The sequence below is a fragment of the Muscardinus avellanarius genome (assembly GCF_963383645.1).
Source record: "Muscardinus avellanarius genome assembly, chromosome: 9".
NCBI classification, from domain to species: domain Eukaryota; kingdom Metazoa; phylum Chordata; class Mammalia; order Rodentia; family Gliridae; genus Muscardinus; species Muscardinus avellanarius.
In genome coordinates, this window is record NC_137795.1 from 58,739,840 (window position 1) to 58,759,729 (window position 19,890).

Here is a 19,890-nt window from a genome sequence, read left to right on the forward strand (position 1 = left end):
CTACTGAGAATATTTTACCAAAGCTTAACTGCTCTGGTTTAAAAGCAGTAATATTCATCTCTAGAGATCAAACATGGACTCCCTCCCAGTCTCAAGTAGGCCTGGTTATATTTCAGAGAAGTCGTATCAACAGGCCCTAAAGCTGTTTAGTGACCTTCTTCAAGAAGATTAAGTAATTTTGAGACTTGCCCAGCAAATACAGACTGAGAAGGTGGTTACTTTGGGTTAACCCATTGCTGGCAGTGGGAGCTGACTTAGGGAAAAGAAGAAAGCATTAGTCAAGAAAATTCACTACAGGTGTTTTATTACTTTTAAAGGGGATACAGATAAAAGTAGTAACAACCCACCAGTAGCTAAGCAGTTGAAACCCCCCTCATTGGAAACCACTGTCTTTAGTTTACAGAGTTAGCACTTTGAAGTAAAAATTAAACCAAATAGGGAAAGAGGTAATACTGCTTGTCCCTGATACCATGACTGTTTATTACATGTTTTGCCATATAAATTACCCAGAAAATAGTTGAGGGGGTACTAGAATTTGCCATTTACTTCGTGCATTAGCTGGTGGGCATATAACTTCTCCCTCTCAGGCAATTTTAAAAAACAAAATTTGCTTCTGTAACAAAAGTAAACAAATCAAGAGTCATTCCTATACTAGATAAAGTTTAAGCCAAAATTAGCCTCCAGGGCTTTAATGAATATGGCCCCTACAAAAAAGTCACAAAAAAACTTGTATAAATTATTTTATTTATTATTGTAATTAGATCTTCACAATCAAAGTTGTCTTTTCACCGTCTGTGTTTTGTTAATGTGAAACTAAATTGTAGTTATAAAGTTGGTTGCCTAGGGAACAATAATTGTATATTCAGTTTAACAGAAATAAAGGAATATTTGTTTTAAAATGCAAGATTTTGAGCCTTTGCCATGCAGTTGTAAAAAATTTTTAATTTCAAAAGTGAAAATTACTTGTGCTGTTTGAGCTTTAAGTGTTGGAATGTTTTAGTGCAACATCAGCTCCTTAAAGAAAAAGCAAAGAGATCTATGATATGTCTCCCTTGCAAGAGGGAATTTAGATTTACAATTAACATGAAAATCATGTATTCGACTTCTGTAGAAGATTCTTCGGCGTACTTTGTCCGACAATTATTCACTGTCCTAATGTATAGCTTTGAAGAGTCCTGGTAAGTATTTCTCCTTGGCAGCCTCACCTTCCCACATCATGGAAGTACAGGTTCGCACATATACACAACATGATGATAGAAAATATGATATAGTAAATTAGATTTCTAAATTTCGGTTCTAAGTCTCCTTGTCGATACCAGTAGATCTAAAAGAAGAATTAAATAAAATAAGTAATAGTCATGGGGCCTGCTGTTAAAATTTAAAGTATTTCTTTTACACCAATTCTGTCAGTCCATATTTCCCTAAATTAAAGTCTTCATATTTGTCTAAGATCAGTACCAGAATTTCTTATTCTTCATGTAGTACTATCTAGAGTTTCTACATCCTTATATATTCCTATTTCCTTAGTTTACAGAGGGCCTCAAGGAAGTTTTAAAAGCTGGCCATGAGTCCTATGATCCTCTAGTCATGTGTCACCATGCCCAGATATCACATTTTTTGGCCACTAATTTTTTTCCCTTTCACTTTTTTTTTTCAAGCTATCAGGGGAACTAGAGATTCTAGAATTAATGTGAAGTTATTTGTTGAGGATTCTCATATCCTTTGGCAGGACTGGGGGGCAGGCAGTAGAGATAACCTTTATAGACCAGGGCTAGGAATTTCTGTCCTAATAAAGCACTGCAACATTAGGCCCTCAAAAATACTCAAAAGTCTAAATGGTACTCACAAGTATGCAGGCAGTAATACTACTCAAAGAGATGCAGACAGCAAAAAATATATTCAATGGTTTGGGAGGTAGTTGAGGGAAAACAAAAGCACTGATCAGCGTTACCTGTATGGAGAAAAATATGTAAAGCCTTGAGTATAATTCCAAGACTTGCTCAGGTACCTAGGCTCTATCCCCAGCACCACCGAAAGAAAAAAAAATACAAGACTCAGTCTAACCAAGTCTAGGCAAGGTAAAAATTTTACTGTACACTGACCAAATCTTTTTAAACTTAACCAACAGAGTTACACAGTGGGTTATAACAGAAGGGAGTTGATGACAGCCACTGACATTTTTACCAATTTGTTATAAGCAAGCAGACATGGCATAACGCAGCTATTTGACTTGTACTGTTTCACATATTCAACTGGGGAGTGAAAATTAAATTGCTTCGGTTGCCAATTTTAATTTTGAGGTAAAATATGGTACTAGTAATTTAACTAACTGGAACACTTGACATACACATGTATTAACCCTTTTTAAGTTATGGGGGGGGGGAGATTACGCCATAATAGTAAAGTTTTCAAAACTTTGGCTAAGAGCCTGAGGTGCAAGCACAAAATAGAGATACTTACTAGAATCAATAGGGATGTCAAGCTGCCAACAACTAAATTGATGATTCGGTCCTGAAAGAGAAAAGAGTTTGTGAGCCATATGACTTGGATTTTTGGCACTTTGAGAATGAATCAATACTACTAGGCACTGAAGTGGACATCTGCCAGGAAAGGCAGAGTGTACTGAGTTTTAAGAGTGGAAAAGGGTGCCTTGGAAAATTTGGCCAAGAGAATCTATCTTCAAGGGATGGGATGTTTACACTAGAATCTTGAAGACTGAGAACTGAGTGGGAAGTTGGGGTAAAAAAAAATCCCAGTGTGCTATTGGGAATAGTATGGAGAGAATAGGGATACAGTCATTGACAGGCCAGAGCTTTGCTGGGGTTGGACTTAGATAAAAGAGTTTAGTGTATGGGTACACTTAGCAATACACTTAAGCTCTATCAATCACTAATAGAACAGCTTAAGTGTCTCTAAAGATAGATGCTATTGTTAAAAGGAACCACAGAGGGCCAAGACTAGAAATAATCTTTAGTCCAGTAATTTTCTAACTTACTTATTATAAAGACAAAATAAGACTTGACTGGATAAAGAATTCAGGGACCTACCCATTTGAATTTTCTTGACATTTCAAGTTTACCCCAACCAATTCCACAAAATTTCTGAAAAACTTATGATCAAATCCTAATTTTAGTGATTAAGGTAAATTTAGGCCCAGGGTAGTTAAATTACTTGCCATAAGCCATGTATCCAGTTAGAAGCTCTGAAACCTAGGATTTCTAAGGTTAAAGTAAAAATAGGTAAGAGTTTAAAGACTTGATTGGGAAATGGCCAGAGAATACCAAGTATTATTTCTGAGAAGTGCAAGCCAAGTCTAATGAATCAATAGTCTAAAGACTTGGTAATGTCTGAGCAGAGAACAGGAAAAGGAATATGAGCACCTCGAAAACAAAACCTCAGAGATGGGAAGGGTACAGGAAGGATCACACAGCAGCAAGCTGAACTCCAGGTTCAAGTTGTCTATTTTTAAAGATAATCCAGCCATGCAAAATGGTACACTCCTGTAATCCCAGTACCTGGGAGGATGAGACAAGAGGGTCACAGGTTTGAAGCCACCCTCAGCAACTTATTAAGACTCTTATTTCAAAACAAATAGAAAAGTGCTAGGGTACAGCTCAGAGGAGAGAATCCAGAGAAGTGGGAAGTCTGGCAAGAAAAGTTGGGAGGGGAGAAGTATAGGAAAGCCAAGTACTGGGTGTGCCTGATCTGACCAAGAACAAACCACAGCTCTCCAGATAAAGGCCACTGCAATATGGGACAAAGGAATAAACACTATTTATGCTCTCATGAAATGTAGAAGGCTCAGAAAAGATCTTATCACCACCACAGTACAGGACTCTAAAATTAGGACCATTAAGGAAGAGATCATCAGTCATTGTTCCCACACAAGCCAAATAAATAGGTATATGTTCACAAAATGTACATGATGATAAAATCTATAGAAACCCCACTGTATCTGCCTTGTGAGAAAGGTTCAACTATACTTCTCTTCTGGTCTAATATGAGAAACAAATATCTGCTCTCGTTTCTTTGAGCTCCACGGAATACTCAGGCAAGAAATAGCAAAAAAGATTAATCACTAATTTCCAAATATCACAGCAAGTTGTCTGCCAAGCTTAAAGCAAGGAGAAATCATAATAGTGAACAGACAGTCACTATCCCTAAAAACAGGTGGCAAAACAGACTCAGGGAAACTGAAAGATTGTCCCAGATCCATCAATAAGTAATGGAAACAAATTCATTGTTAGTCCTGCTTTCCCCAACAATGGTCCCATTTAACCCTTTGCTGGAATAGCAAGCAAACTAGAAGCCATTGCTGGTCTAGACAAAGATATCAAGAGGGAGTGGACCCTCAATGCCTATCAGTACTTAAGCCCACTGAGAATAAAAATTTCTGTATAAGTGAGTGACTTTTTGCTAAATTACTGAATAAGCATGTAAACATAACTTTTTAATCATGCTCATAAAATATATCCACACCTCTAATAAATCTCTGCCTGTCTTCTAGGCAGTCATTTGAGAAAAAATGCAAGTCATCTTCATAAATATCAGTGACTGTATTACTAAAATGCAGTGGTTCCCTGTGAGTCTCCCAAGATGAGATGAACTACTTACACTATAGCAGAAGTATTCCACACAGTATTTTTATTTCAAGCCAAAGCCTTGACTTTAGGCCCTCTGCTATCAACATAACCATGAATCAGGTCAAAGAAACTGCAGTTAAGCCGGGACTGGTGATGTGTATATAGACCCTTAAAATTAAGAAGTGCACTGTTCTAGCCAGGTGCATTGACACATGACTAATTCTAATACTTGGGAGGCTGAGACAGGAGGATCATAGGTTCCAGGCTAGCCTCAGCAACCTAGCAAGACCCTGCTTGGAGGTAGAATACCTCCTAAAAAGAGAAACAAAGGCCCTGTTGAGGTTTCGAGTCTGAGTAAATGATTTTGAATTCAAATCATAGGGTGGGGACCCTTTTCTAGACCAATGATTATTTTTTAGAGCTTTAGCAATCTCTTCCTGCTCCTAAACTCCAAAGAAAATAGAGAATACTTCAACAGCTAGATAATTAACATTTCACAGGAGAGTTTGTGTTGAAGTTTATTTCCCCTCAAATTAGCTGGACAGGATCAGAGTCAGAGTGTTTTCTTGCCTGCTGGGAGTACAGGATAGGTAGGGATTTAGGATATCCCTCCCAAAGACAAAATGTTCTGCAACAGGTTTAAAGATAGCTTCAGTTCATATGCATGAATATGCACACAGGATTCCATGTATCACCTTGTAAATCATTTGTTCAGTTAAATACAATGTAATATACAGTTATCTCCTCTAGAGAAGTTCATATTACCCAGAATTTAGAAGGGCACTAAGGATAAAGGTAATGAGGTATCTAATCACTCAGGGAGAGACTAACCTGAAGGAAGACATCAGATCAGAGCAAGGAGTAAAGGAAAAGTGGTTCACTAAGAGGAACTAAGGAAAGGCCCAGGGAGGAGCAAAAGTATTGTTGTTACAGAAAGGAACAGGACAAATGGAAGGAACTGAAAGTTAACTTTCATGAGAGCTGAGAGAGTGAGCTGGGACACAATGCAGTGAGGTTACTGCCTGCACCCAAAGGAGTCATCTTTTTCCTTCTATGGAAATGATGAGGGAGGAAAAAAATGAACAAGTATACAAATGGGTTGTATTTGGGATGACAGAAAATTACCCTTGTGAGCAAAGCAAGGAATATATTGCCTCACCACTGAGTAACTAGTTTCAGTAAGACCAACTAATTTACCCAGTATCACACAACTAATGGCAAAAAGCCTCCTGTCCAATAGACTTGCAAATGCAATACCTATTAGTTCACAAGGTCTAAGCCTCTTGAGACTAATTCATATGGACCCTGAAATTAGTCAAGTAACCAAGGTTCTCATCTCATTCTACCACTGCCATCTGTCCTCAGCTCTCAGGAAATAACTGCTTTAAGCCAGGTAAGGTGGTTTGAAGCCAGCCTCAGCTACTTAGTGAGGCTCTTTGCAACTCAGTGAGACTCTGTTTCAAAATAAAGAATAAAAAATAGGGCTGAGAGTGTTACTCTGAGGTAGAGTACCCCTGGGTTCCATCCCCAAAACCGCAAAAAAAAAAAAAAAAAGGAAATAGCTGCTTTATAGATTTTAGGATGCTACCAAGTATTGTGTTTAATCTTCCATTACCATGGCAGTTCATGTCTTGCCAACTCCCAAAATGAATCAAGAAAAAAGATGAAGTTAAAATTTATAAAAGATTTAGAGAAAACTAAAAAGTATAAATTCATTTACAAGCAAAAACCTAAGAAAACATTTCTGATTTAAATTCAAATTTAGTGCAATAATCTCCAATCTCATTTAACTTCCATTTGTTTTAGTTACCATAGTCAACAGTGGTAGAAAAATATTAAATGGGAAATTCCAGATTAAAATAATGTGTAAGTTTTAAGTTGCAAGCCATCTGAGTAGCAAATGGAGTCGCACACTGTCCAGTCTTGCTGTGCCCCAGATAGAAATTATCCCTTTATCTACTGTATCCATGCCAAGAACACTACCCACCAGTTAGACATTTTGAAGCCATCTCAGTTATTGACTGTTGGGATATTGCAGGTAAAATAGGGGTGAGCAGTGATGCTGGCAATTCAGATATGCCAAACAGAAGCCAGTTTAAGTTCTAACTAAAAAAATTAAAATTGTAAACCAGGTTGGGTGGCTCATACCTGTAATTTCATACTTGGGAGACTGAAACAAAAAGATCACAGGTTCAAGGTCAGCTTCAGCAGCTTAGCAAAACCATGTTTCAAAATAAAAAGGACTGTTAGTGTAGATTGGAGGTAGAATGCCCTGAGTTCAGTCACCAGAACCAAAAGAAAAAACAAAAAATATAGAATTGTAGATAGGCATGGTGGCACAAACTGTAAATCATGTACTTGGGAGGCTGAGTCAGTAAGATTGCAGGTTTGAGGCCAGTGCTTGGTAACTTAGTGAGGTACTGTTTCAAAATAAAAATTAACTAGGACTGGAAACGGAGCTCAGTGGTTGAAAGCCTGAGTTCAATCCCCAGAACTACACACATAAAAATGTATACTGAAGTTGCTAAATCAACGTTAAGAATGAATCTTCTACCCATGAAATTATGGAGAAGGACAAAGAAAGCTGAGTTAGTTTTTATCCTGTACCTCAAACTACAAAAGTTACAGCCACAGTAGGTGTTAAGGCCTTGGCTAAAGTGGCAAAGATGTTAAACTACAGTGCTATTAGTGATTTCAGACATCTCCTATGTAAGGGGGATACTATACTCAGATTCCTGGCAACCAAGTGAGAAATACAGTAGGGTTTGAAGTTCTTACTGATTAAGGTAACCATGCTGGACCATGAAATGAGGCAAACTCCTGGCTCTATCAAGAATTTGTAGTGGGACATGGTGGCACACATCTGTAAACACAGTACTTGGGAAGCTGAGACAGGAAGATCCCAGGTTCAAGACCAGCCTTAACAATTTAGCAAAACCTTGTTTCAAACTGAAAAATAAAGGACTGGTGGTACAGCTTGGAGGTAGAATGCCCCTAGGTTCAATCCCCAGCACCACACACACAAACACACACACACACACACAAAAGTTGCATAAGTCTGTGTAAATACAGGTATTCATGCCTAGTCATTTGTCATAGTGGTAGATAAAAAGGCTAAAGATCAATGTCAGATCATAGTTCCCAAAAGGATGAGCTGTTGGAAGGTGGAATGGTTGAAATGCCATTCCTAATTTAACTGCTTACTAATCCTTCAGCACTGAATTCAAACATCACCTCTACTAAGCTCTACCCCTTCAAAGGTAAAATATTTGCTTCTCTGGGCCCCCCCAAAGATCACTTTACCTGGATTTTACACTTCTATCAACAAAATGTACTGCCTCTGTTCCCTCTAAGATTGGCAGTTAACAGTGCTGAAGATAAGATGGGTCTTTCCTAAAGAAGGGCACACTATTGGCTAGTTGAATGTTAACCAAATAAGAGAATCATAAAGCAGAAGGGGCCAACAGCATTTCCCTTAGAGAGCCTCTCACCAACAGGCTATTCTCATCACTGGCCTGTCACAGTAGAATGACTTCACTGCTATAGCATGGGCATGCAACTGTACAGCACAAACTATAGCCTCGTCTTGCAACCCAACAGACCATGGCCCAATGTTCACAGGTGCCCTGCTGCCCATCTCTGCACAGTCTCCCCCATGGAGCCCATGCCCCTATGTATTTATCTTGGGGCTCACTGGGCCAGGAAGGACTTGGAAGGACCAGGCCTTCCCTGCTCCCATGCTAGCCTAAGACAGCAAGGTCAGTAATATCTATGTGGGTTTGGGTATGGAGCCCAGGGACATTTGACCTCCAAGCTACGCCCCTACCCTATTTTTTATCCTTTATTTTGAAACCGGGTCTTACTGAGTTGCAGAGGGCCTCACTAAGTAGCTGAGGCTGTCCACGAACCACGATCCTCCAGTCTCGGCCTCCCGAATGCCGGGATTACAAGCATGCGCCACCACGCCCGGCTCCTGCTGTTTCAACCTTTCTACCCTTCATCTTCTACTGCCCCTGAATCTAGCCTTCACCCATGTCCTTTGACTAGAATATTCCCAGTCTATTGCATCAAAGCTGACTGGAGGTCTTCCCTACCATTTTCTGACCATGGTGCCACCCTCTACTGCCCCTGAATTTATCCTTCACCCACATCCATCGACTATAACACACAGAAGACCTCCTGGTGCAGGCTTTCATCTGCTTTGATGGCTTTTTTAGAAAACCTAGCCCAAGCTCCCAGCCACTTCTGGGTACTAACACTCCTTCTGACTGAAAGTGCCACTGTATCCCTCTGCTAAGCACAATGTCTAACACATATCAGATGACCAAACAGTAAAGGAGCAAATTAACTGGGTTACTACAGATTCATGATTTGTGTCCTTACCTGGGCCTTTGCTTTATTTCTATGGCCTTTTGAGTTGACTGTCTCTCATCTCTCTAAAAAGCGGCTTGAAGCTCCACCTTTTTTCAGGTTCCTAGGCCACCTACTGAAGCCTTTACCTCAAAAGGCACCCGTACAGAACAAGATGGAAAGAAAGAGGAAGCCCCTTTCTCACTAGGCCCCATTCCTTCCAGCCTGAGAAGAACCCAAAAGTGACCTGCTTCTCCACCCACCCTGCACCCTTCCCCTCGCTCAATTCATTACTTCATCTCTCACCCCTTGAATGGCTCCCTCTCGGGGGCCATGACCCCAAAATCTCAAGTTCCTCCAACATTAGAATAGCTTTCCATCTATCATGCTTCGCACCCTGTGTACATGTTAAGGGGTAGGAAGTAAAATAGGGTAAGTGAAGAGTGACCAGGGTAGAGATGGGGGGGGGGGGTATTAAAAAGGAGATCAAGGACTGAGGGTATAGCTCAGTAGCAGAGTGCTTGCCTAGCATGCTCGAGGCCCTAGTCCAAACTCCAGGGTGGGTCCTGGAGGCCAAGAAATCTCTCTGGGGATGTCAAATTAGAGCAGGAACACTGAGAAAAGGCGATGAAACATGCAAGGATGTATATTAGAGACAAAATGGAGCAGCAAGTGCAAAGGCCCTGAAGCAGGAATAAGCCTGGTGAATTGTGCTATGATTGGAATAACATGTCTCCAAACTGTTAAACTCAATCCCCAATGCACTTAAGAGGTATGGACTTCAGGAGGTGATTCAGTCCCCAAGGGCCCTGCCTTCATGAATGGGATTAGCACACTTATAAAAAGGGCTTGAGGAAACCAGATGCCATGGTGCACAACTATAATCCTGGTACTTGTAAGGCTCAGATAGGTAGAGCATAAGTTCAAGGCTAGTCTTAGCAACTTATCAAGACCCTGTTTCACAATAAAAAAATAAGACAGGACTGGGGGTGTAGATCAGAAGTATAATGCCCCAGGCAGGTTCAATCCCCAGTACCACAAAAGTGGGGAGGTGAGGTTGAGGGGAGCACTCTTGCCTTTCCATCCTTTTCACCATGTGAGGACACAGCACTCCTCTCATCTGGAAGATGCAACAAGTCACCACTTGAGAAGCAACCCTCAGCAGACACCAATCCTACTGGCACCTTGACCTTGAATTTCCCAGCCTCTAGGAATGTGAGAAAATAAATTTCTATTGTTCATAAATTACCCATTGTGTAGATTTTCTTTTCTTTTTTTTGGGGGGGGGGGTTCTGGATTGTGTAGATTTTCTTTTCTTTTTTTTTTTGGGGGGGGGGGGTTCTGGAAGCCCTTCTACCTCCAGGCTACACTCCCAGACCTATTTTATATTTTTATTTGGAAACAGGGTCTCTTGAACCAGCGCAGCTGGCTTCGAACCTGTGCGATCCTCCTGTCTCCGCCTCTCAAGTGTGGGGATTACAAGCGTGCGCCACCACTCCCGGCTGTGTAGTATTTTCTTACAGGAGCACAAGCATAGTAAAAGGATAGAGAAGGCCAAGGTGACTAGGACATAAATAAACAACAGAAAAGGACAAGGATTTATTTAATACCTTTCTTTCTTCCCCACAGTACATAATGCTCAGTAAGAAAAAAGATGCTACCCAGCACCTAGCATACTTCCTGGGTTGTACTTAATAACTAAGTAAAAGAACATACACATGCACACTCAACAAACAACCCAGTCTCTAGAAGGAAACTAAACTCAGCACAGCAGTCAAGTCTCCAGATTCAGTCCAGCCTATCCTTGCACCATCCTGCCCAACTTCTAGGCTCTAGTCACAAAAGAACACTCAGTTTTCCTCACTGTTTCCTGCTCTCACTCCTGCAACTGGCCCCTGCTTGGGACTCCCTGTACTCTTCAGTCACACTCTTACTCCAGCGTGTAGGTCTAAGACTCACAAGTCCTCTGATTTGATACCTCAGTAGAAATACTCCTTTCTAGCACATCACTCATCCTTTTTTGAAAGGGCTCAATCCCATTGTATAATTAGTACTTATCCTGCCTATCCACATGTTCTTCAGGTCTTTGAAGATAGCAGTTATTTTCTCCTGTGAGGGAAAAAGACACAAGGCAACACATTCAGCATGTGTTAAAGCCCAAAGGATGCTTCCTACCATCATTCACCAGTACTTATGCCACATCCAATAATGTTGCTGCCAAAGTTCTGCATTTCTCAAATTTAAGTATTCTGATACCATAAATAAAAGGCTGATTTCTCAGAAATAACTTTTCTTACAAGTCAGAGGGAAACTATGTCATACAAGCTCTAGAAGTGGTTACTCAAAGAGCTGTATAGCTTTGTCTAAACAGTAGCCTCTCCTTATAATGTGACGTCAGCAGAGGCAACCTGAGAGAAGCATCCAAGGGTGTGGAAAGCATGGAGACCTCTTGCCTCATTGGCAAGTCAACTCTGCCCTTTGGTACAACTGTTCTTTCTGGGACTTCCCAAAGAAACATCAAACTCTGAAATGTGCTAAGAGCAGAGGATGGGGGGGCATTAAGAAAAATAGACACACCCACCTCTTACAGCTCAGTGGACTCTCAAATACAAGATCTGCACTGCTGCATAGGGACCTGAACACGAACTTTCTCTTCATTGTATCTAGAGGAAGCTGACTTAGAGGCATTTGTTAATTTTTCCCTTATTTCACAAACCTCTTTTGATTATATTTTTCTATGTTCATCCTACCAGATTCTCCTTACATGATGTACCTGAAATACATTATGTCACTGAAGCACCATTTATGGAAATCAGATCACAGTAAAAATAGAAAACAAACCTACCCTACATGTTTTAAGGGAGGAAATGACCCCCTAGGGTTGGTACCCACAAAAGCAGCCTAACTTGATGTGCTCCAAACTTCAGGGTGGGAAGCAAAGTCCAGGTTGTGAGGTAGGAGCCTGACAGACCTGATCTACACTTACTCTCCTGCCATATATCTGTGGCCTTAGGTAGGTCACTTAACTTTCAAGCCTTTTGTACAATGGTTTTACTATAGGGTTGTGTTAAGGATTAGGAGACACAATGTTTCAAGGTTTAGGAAAGAGGGCACCTAACAAAAGAGTAGCTAGCTATCATTTACTGAATGGTAAATAGTAACTAATATTGTATTAGTATTATTCCAATCACAGCTAATGGGGAGTTTTACCAATAAGAGATTGGTACTCCTCAGTGCCTAATGAGAAATGAAATGACCCCATGCCCTGGCCCAAATTTCTAGAGCTGCCCCAATTTTAAATACATTTGGTCACTTCTATAGGAACACTCAGGTCTGTCAATCCATGTGTCCCTGTGCTAGCTCAAAAAATCCAGTCACTGTATTTATACATGCCCTATACGCTGACAACAAAGGAAAAAAGAGCAAGAAATGCTGAGACTCACCAATTATCACAGACCACAAAAAATCAAATCCTCAGAAAGGGAAAACTCAGTAGCCCATCAGCTGAGAGCCAAGTCTTGGTTAAAGATTTCCTTAAACAATACTAACTTATTATTCACTTGTTCATTACTGCCCTCTGCTATATATAGCTCAGCAGGAAGAGGAGACAGTGAAGTCTCTAACTGCATGAGTGCTTAAAACACCTCTTCCTGTTTTGATAGCGAATGTGCCCAGTTTCTGAACACATTGCTGCCTTCTGTTGCTTCAGAAAGTCCAAGAATTCAGGCTACTTTCTGGTGATGATGATTTCACACCTTTCACTTAAAAATTAATGCACATAAAACTGGGTAAGGCACTGCACCTAATGCTAAAAAGGCTACAGAAATGAAAATGCTGGCTCCTGCCCTCAAGCAGCATATACTCAAGTTGGAAAAGCTAGGTCCACCCAAGTCCCTCACAGCACAGGGAGTCAAGTGCCAGGATACATCTCTAATAGCCAGGCTTGTAGGAGGGAAGGCACAGACAGAGACTGGCTGTAAGGAAACTTCTAAATTGGGGAACTTGGCTCAAACAGGAATCAAGTGTTAGAAAACAGGCACTAGAGAAAAGAGAACAACATTTGCAAAGGGCAGTCAGGGAGCTAAAGGACAGAGGTGAAAGACCAGCCTGGATGGGGCTCACAGAGCAAAGGCAAAACCTGTGGACATCCACCCTCCCTACTCCTATGCAGAGCTCTCCAAAAATGCCAGTGCTTGAGGCCCATCCCATAGATCCCAGACCATTGTCTTGGAGTGAGAAAAGAAAATTATAGAATAGAAAGAAAAAAGTCTTGGCATCTTGGTGTCCTGAATCACTTCTTTGGTACAAGAAAATGAAAGTGGTTTGACCAGCTGGATGAGGAAAGATGTCATTTCCACTCCCTTGGGTGGCTAGCTCTCCTTGAAGGGAGAAGAGAACTGAGCTCAGAGGATCACCATGAAGCTCTGTCAGGAGGAGAGGAGCTCAAAGCTTGCATTCCTTGGAGGACAGCTTTAGCCCTGGGCAGCCAGAGGACTGGCAGGCACAGATGCAGCAATCTTAAACACAGTTTTGTTTTTAATCAAACACCAAAGTTATTTTTTAAAAAGCATAAAGTAGCACTCTAATCTTACACTCTTACAAGTTCAAAGTATTTGACTAGGACTACCTTAAGAGAAAACCTAGTTTTCACCCCTTTGCTTGCTTGCTTATTTATTGGGGAAGGGAGGAAGAAGTTTTTGCCTTTAGAACCAAAAATCTGAGACTCAGAGTTTATTGGTCCCTCCATTTCACTCCCCCCATGTTATCTGCTAGAAAGGCACCTCCTCACACAGTTAATTACTTTCACATATCACATCAACAGTCACATCACTTTACAAGATAAAGCACTTATTTGTGATCAGTAACCATCAATAGAACAGGCTGGTTTAGAAACTGTTTTACACTGCATCCATCAAGTGGGACCTTTGTCCTTTGCCAATTTGCACTAGCTGCAAACCTTGCATTCTCCAACCAAGGGAACATTCTCCTCCCTAGTTCTACAGTCCAGATTGGCTGAAACTGATTTCATGCACTGTGGACCAATTAGCAAGTCAAGAAATCAAGATTGATTTTCAAAAGCCCTGAAAATCCCAGTACTTGGGGAAGCTTGAGACAGGAGGATCACAGGTTCCAGAGCAGCCTCAGCAAGTAGTAAGACTCTCATCAACCTAGCAAGACCACGTTTCAAAATAGACACAAAACAGGGCTTAGGGTGTAGCTTGGAGGTAGAATGCTATTGAGCTCAATCCCTAGCACCACAAAAATAAGTAAATAAAAGCCCTGGAAATAACATAATACTTTTTTCCTACATGAAAGGGGGGGGGGGCTGCCCGAGGAGTGTGTTGTCCTAAAGTAAATTTAAACAGTTGTGGGCACAAGAAAGGGAAATCTCTCCCGGCTTTAGTTCATAGTAAGGGAGAGGAGAGGATGGAGAAGCAGATGAAGGAGATTCCTAGAGCCAAAAATAGAAACTTGGCTTGCAAATGCTCCTGAGGAGGGAGGGAGGTAAATACTCAGTGAAGTGTTGTATTATGACTAAACAGGCCACACCACTAAAAGTGCTATTTACCCACCCTTGCAAACTAGAGTCAAGGTAAAAATTAGCACATTAAAGCTCCTGGAAAATCCCACAGTAAAGAAAAGTATTTCACAAGCATGACTACAAAACCATCATAACTAGTACTTGCTTTAGAACCACAATGGTATGCAGCTCCTGATCACCTGAAATGTGGCTAATCCAAAATGAAATGGCTCTAGGTGTGAAATATACACTGGACTCCAAAGGCTTAGTACAAAAAATATATATATTTAAATATATTTTAAAATCTCATTTTCAGAGCCGGGCATGGTGGCGCACGCTTGTAATCCCCGTGCTTGGGAGGCGGAGACAGGAGGATCACGCAGGTTCGAAGCCAGCCACGCTGGCTTAAGAGACCCTGTTTCCAAATAAAAAAATATAAAATAGGTCTGGGAGTGTAGCCCAGAGGTAGAAGGGCTTCCAGGAACCCTAGTACCACCATAAATAAATACATACATACATACATACTAAAAATAGGTCTGGGAGTGTAGCCCGGAGGTAGAAGGATTTCCAGGAACCCCAGTACTACCAAAAAAAAAAAAAAAAATCTCATTTTCATACTGGTTATATGTTGAAATTACTACATATGGCATAAGTAGTAACTAAAATTATTTTACCTGTTTGTACTTTTTAATAAAGCTACTATGAAATTCTATATTAAATATGTGGCTTACATTATATTGGATAGTGCATATTTAGAAAATTCTAAGCTACAACATGGGCTTTTTACCTTGGCTTCTGTGCCATATTTGTTTTTCATCTGAAAAAGATGTACAATATAGCACAGATCTTGACGATGGTTTGAAACATAAAAAAAAGCATCAACTTTCTGACCAGGATTTATAACAGTATGTAATTCCAAAGATACCTGGTTTGTACTTTTTAATAAAGCTACTATGAAATTCTTTTTTTTTTTTTTTTTTTTGGTGGTACTGGGGTTCCTGGAAGCCCTTCTACCTCTGGGCTACACTCCCAGACCTATTTTTTTACTTTTTTTTTAATGTGGAAACAGGGTCTCTTAAGCCAGCAAGGCTGGCTTCAAACCAGCGCAATCCTCCTGTCTCTGCCTCCCAAGCACAGGGATTACAAGCGTGCGCCACCACGCCTGGCAATAAAGCTACTATGAAATTCTAAATTACATATGTGGGACATGTTTCTTACAAAGGTTATGCACCTCTCCTTTTTTCAATCCCTTAGATATTTATGTAGCAATTTTTAATGGTGCCCTTCATTCCCTCACTAGAACTGCAAATCTATTCCTAAATATCATACCGAAGAATGAATAAATTTAGTTTCAGTAACTGAAATCATTATGCACACCCAGTACATGTAGAGAAATAAGTTCCACTAGGGTGCTACTCAAGGTCCACTATTATTCTATAGTAGATTTCAGTATCTTTCACTCACTACCTGACTTAGGGCAAACCACTTCACCTGAATGCCTAGGATATTGTGGCACAACCCAGAAGAGAGCTGGTAAAATCTTACCAGAGGGGAAATAGCTATGTGACTGAATGAACAACCCTCCAGAAGTTTCACTTCCCTAGCTGTACAATAGAAATAACGCCCATCTTCCTAAGGAGTCTGATGGTAAAACTAGGGAAAGCTGGGGACCCAGCATGTTGCCTAGCACTGAAGAAACAAACTTTCCAGACTCATCCCTGCTCTTTGAACTTCAGTTTCCTTTGCCTTAAAGTTAGGGGTTGAACCTGAAATTGAGAGGGCTACATATTGTCAATTGTTATACAGCAAATAAGATCACTGAAAGCCCAGAAAATGTCAGAACACAACAGGAAGTGGGCTTTCCCTTTTGTTCAATTTCTCGGAAGTGGCAGTCCACTATTACTAAGTTTCCACTGTAAAGTGGCCATTGTGTCTGGTTTCCTGGAGCCTGAAAGAGAGCAAGCTGGGAAAGGTGAAAGGTTTCTCACAGTCCCTCAAGAACCCCCAGGTTCCACTTACTGTCCTCTGTGATCTATCCTTTTAATACTGATGCCCCACTCCTGTGCCTTGCCCCCTTCGGCCCCTCAAATGCAATCTTCACTTGCCAAAAACTTCTCCTTCAGATTTGCCATCTAAGGTCATTAGAAGTATGTTTTCTTGCACCCTCAGATAGGGCTGGCTCTTTCCTTTCTTGATTTTGTGCATTTTTCTAAATCCAACAGCCTTAACAGCCTCACAGTGAGCTAAGGGGAGCAATTATGTGACCTAAAGTTATGTAGATTATTTTTAACTTTTCTTCTAAGTAGCTGGATCTACTATTATAGTGCTCTAAGGATGCATAAGTAACGCAGGAGCTAAGTATGCAATAAACAGATATTTGGAAGAGTGAACTTCCTGGACGGGTTTCAAATGGATCATAGGCAATAGGAAACTTTTAGGCATTAAGTATTCTGGCGCTGGCTCTTCAGAAAACATCGGTATTTCTCAATTTTTCTCTATATATTTGTTGTTATTTTAGGTTTCTATTTGTTTTTGGAGAAGAGGGTCTCACTATGTTCCAAAGCATATGGAAGATGGTGAATCTGCTTTTGGAACAGCTGAACAAACTTTCCATATAAAAGTAACCATTTCTCCTCTCTACCCTCACCATGGCCTTTCTATGCCCCTCACAGCACAGATGCAACTTATATAGAATACAAGAAATAAATAGTAGAAAGAAGACAGAACATAAAGGGAAAGTAAAATAAAACTTTTAACGTAAGGACTCAGTACTAAAGAGCCTCAACCCCTACTCCCCAAACCCGTTCTCTTTCCCAGGCCTGTCTCTCCCAAATTTCTGGGACATCTGTAGATCCTAAAGATAAAGAGATTTTGCCCTGTGCATTGTTAAGGCAGATACGATAACTTGGAAAACATATAATTTAGGACACTCTCCAGCTTATCTGTTAATCTGATAATGAAGACCTCAATCAACCTGAAGACCTTAAGGATGACTAGACCACCAAAAAGTGCCTCAGGACCACCAGACTAAGGTCATCCTCACATGCCTCCTCTGGCCCACCCCTCATGAAAGTCCTCCATGAGAAAGAAGTCCTGAACTCCGAAATGTCTCTCTCCCTGTTGAGATGGCCCACATTCTCCCTGAATGTATATTTCCTACTTCCCTAAATAAACCTATGTCTATGTCTCTGACTGGCACATGCTGAAATTCTTTTCTGTCATGCTGGCCAAGGACCCTGCTCATCCTGAGTTCCTGAGCTGAGGAATGGACCCAACATCCCAACACAACCACAACACATTTGTTTATAAATATCCTTTACCTGAGTTCCTTGAATGCCCAGGACCAAGCACGTAACTAAAGCTCAGTATTTGCAAAAATAGGAACATCTACTGTACTGGCGTTCAGGTACACTATTGGCTGGGACTATACAATGCCACAAGATGAACCAGGCACATCTTCCTGAGGATCAATCTTTTTTTTTTAATTAAAACACAGTAAGATAAAAATTCTTGAGGAGTTTCAAAAAGCAGTTTTGTGGTAGATGGCACCTGGCACCTTCCAATTTCAGGGCTGTGCACCTGACTATGAGTCATACAAGTACTCTGTCCTTTGTGCTAGAGGGCCCCTACCAAAGCTAAGAAATCCAAGAATCGTAGGACTGTCTACAAGCCTTAACTTTTAAGAAGCTGAAAGTACATTATCAGGAGTCAAAGATCACCAATGCCATTTCTAGGTTGATTAAAAAAAAACAGGTTAAACTTGAGGTGGGATAGAAGAAAAAAAGTAGAAAGGAGACATAAAAGGGCAAGGAAAATGTAACTTTAATGTGGACACCTGAGCAAAAATTCACTGCTCACCATCCCACCTAAGCCAGAGAGATACCTGTTGATCAGACCACAAGGCTCACATAAGGATCCAGAAAGATGACCTAACCTGACCACCAAAACAGGAAACCCATTCACTATGATAATTTCCTTGGATGTCGTTAGTCATTCCACTTGCAAATAATTTAAGCAAAAAAGGATACCTACTGGTCAGACAATGAAGACCCCATCAGGATCCGGAGGATGACCCTAACACCAGGGATCTCACCCACTCCTCACAAATCTGTAAGACCCATTGAGCTACAAATGCCTCGCTCACTTCTGATGTAGCCTGCATTCTCCCGTGAATATGTATTCCTTGCTTCCCCAAATAAAATAGTTGTTCATGTCTCTGACTAGCTGACTAGCAAGCTGAAATTCTCTTCTGTCAAGTAAGCCAAAGACCCTGCCCATCCTGTGTTGAGTCACCTTTTGTCCCCCACTGGCAACTCTAGAGGGACCCTTCCGGAATTGTCTCCTCTCCCATGACAATCTTGCCCAAACTACTCAGAAAGTTGACGCTGAGTACAGAAAAAGACCTCTCAGTTGCTGGCCCAGGACATTACGAAAGTGAGCTTTTTCTAAGGTGTTATACTTTTAAAAGCCAAGAATACTGGTGTACCTTTGAGCAATTCCTGGAACGGAGGCCAGCATCAAAGACACCCTCATCTAACACCTCTCTAACTTCTTGCGATTTCACTGCCTGGCAGTAAACCCTTAAGGGTTCTGGGTAAACAGGAGTCCAAAGCACCTATTCTAGTAGGCTCTGTACGTGACCCTGTGGGGGTACACCTGAACCTCTAAAAGCTCTGTACTCCCGCTGGAGATGCGGTTGTGCAACGCCTTGTCCGTCCCTCTCCCCGCAGGGAGGGAGGGCTCCCGCGCTCCCACAAAAGGCTTCCAACAACCCAGAACTTTCTCAACTTTTCTCCACCCCTAGCTTCAAGGCTCTTGGCCAGCCCTGTCCGAAAGCAGGCGACGAGTGGCAGGGCCAACATCTCGAGAGGCAAAGCGGGGTTGCAGAACTGGCTCCGTCCACCTCCAAGTGCCTGCGGGGCGGGAGCGGGCACAGACACCCGCTGCGGCCCGGGGCCAAGGTCCACACTCACCTTGGCCGACGTCTCCCCGAACAGAGGTCGGTTGTCCAGGCCGGCGGTGCCATAGGTCCTGGGGGGAAAGTCCTCCATTTTGGGGCTTCTCCGCTCGCCGGGGCACTCGGAAGCGAGCCCGCTCGGGCCCCCGCGGTCTGGGTCCACGCCTGCCAACGCCGCCCCTCACGGCGCCCGCACGGCGCCCGCCGGGCTCAGCCCGGGCCCCGCTCTCCTCCGCATGGCGAGCAGCTGCGGCGGGAAGGGAGAGAGACACGCGCGTCCGCGGACGCCCGGCCCGCCCGCCCGCAGCTCCCGCTTCCCAATCTCGGCCGCGGCCGCAGCGCCGCCCGCCCGCCCGCCCGCCCGCTCGGGAAAGTTTGGGCGTGGAGAGCGTTGCGGGGCCCGCGCGCCCGGGAAGTTGCCGCAGCGCCGGGACGCGGGCCCCGTGCAGCGCCGCCCGCCCGCCCGCAGGCCAAACCTC

The 19,890-nt window shown here is 42.1% G+C and overlaps 1 protein-coding gene across 1 annotated transcript; it reads right to left on the reverse strand.

Annotated features, from left to right (window-relative positions):
• Positions 1 to 663: 663 nt before the first annotated feature.
• TMEM243 (transmembrane protein 243) lies at positions 664 to 19,520 on the reverse strand. Its single transcript, XM_080701479.1, has 4 exons — positions 19,428 to 19,520; positions 2,461 to 2,511; positions 1,847 to 1,951; positions 664 to 1,324 (listed from the first exon to the last, which is right to left on the reverse strand). Exons 1-4 carry the CDS (start codon positions 19,503 to 19,505, stop codon positions 1,202 to 1,204), a joined length of 357 nt encoding a protein of 118 aa, XP_080557605.1. The 5' UTR covers positions 19,506 to 19,520; the 3' UTR covers positions 664 to 1,201.
• Between the last annotated feature and the right edge of the window lie 370 nt (positions 19,521 to 19,890).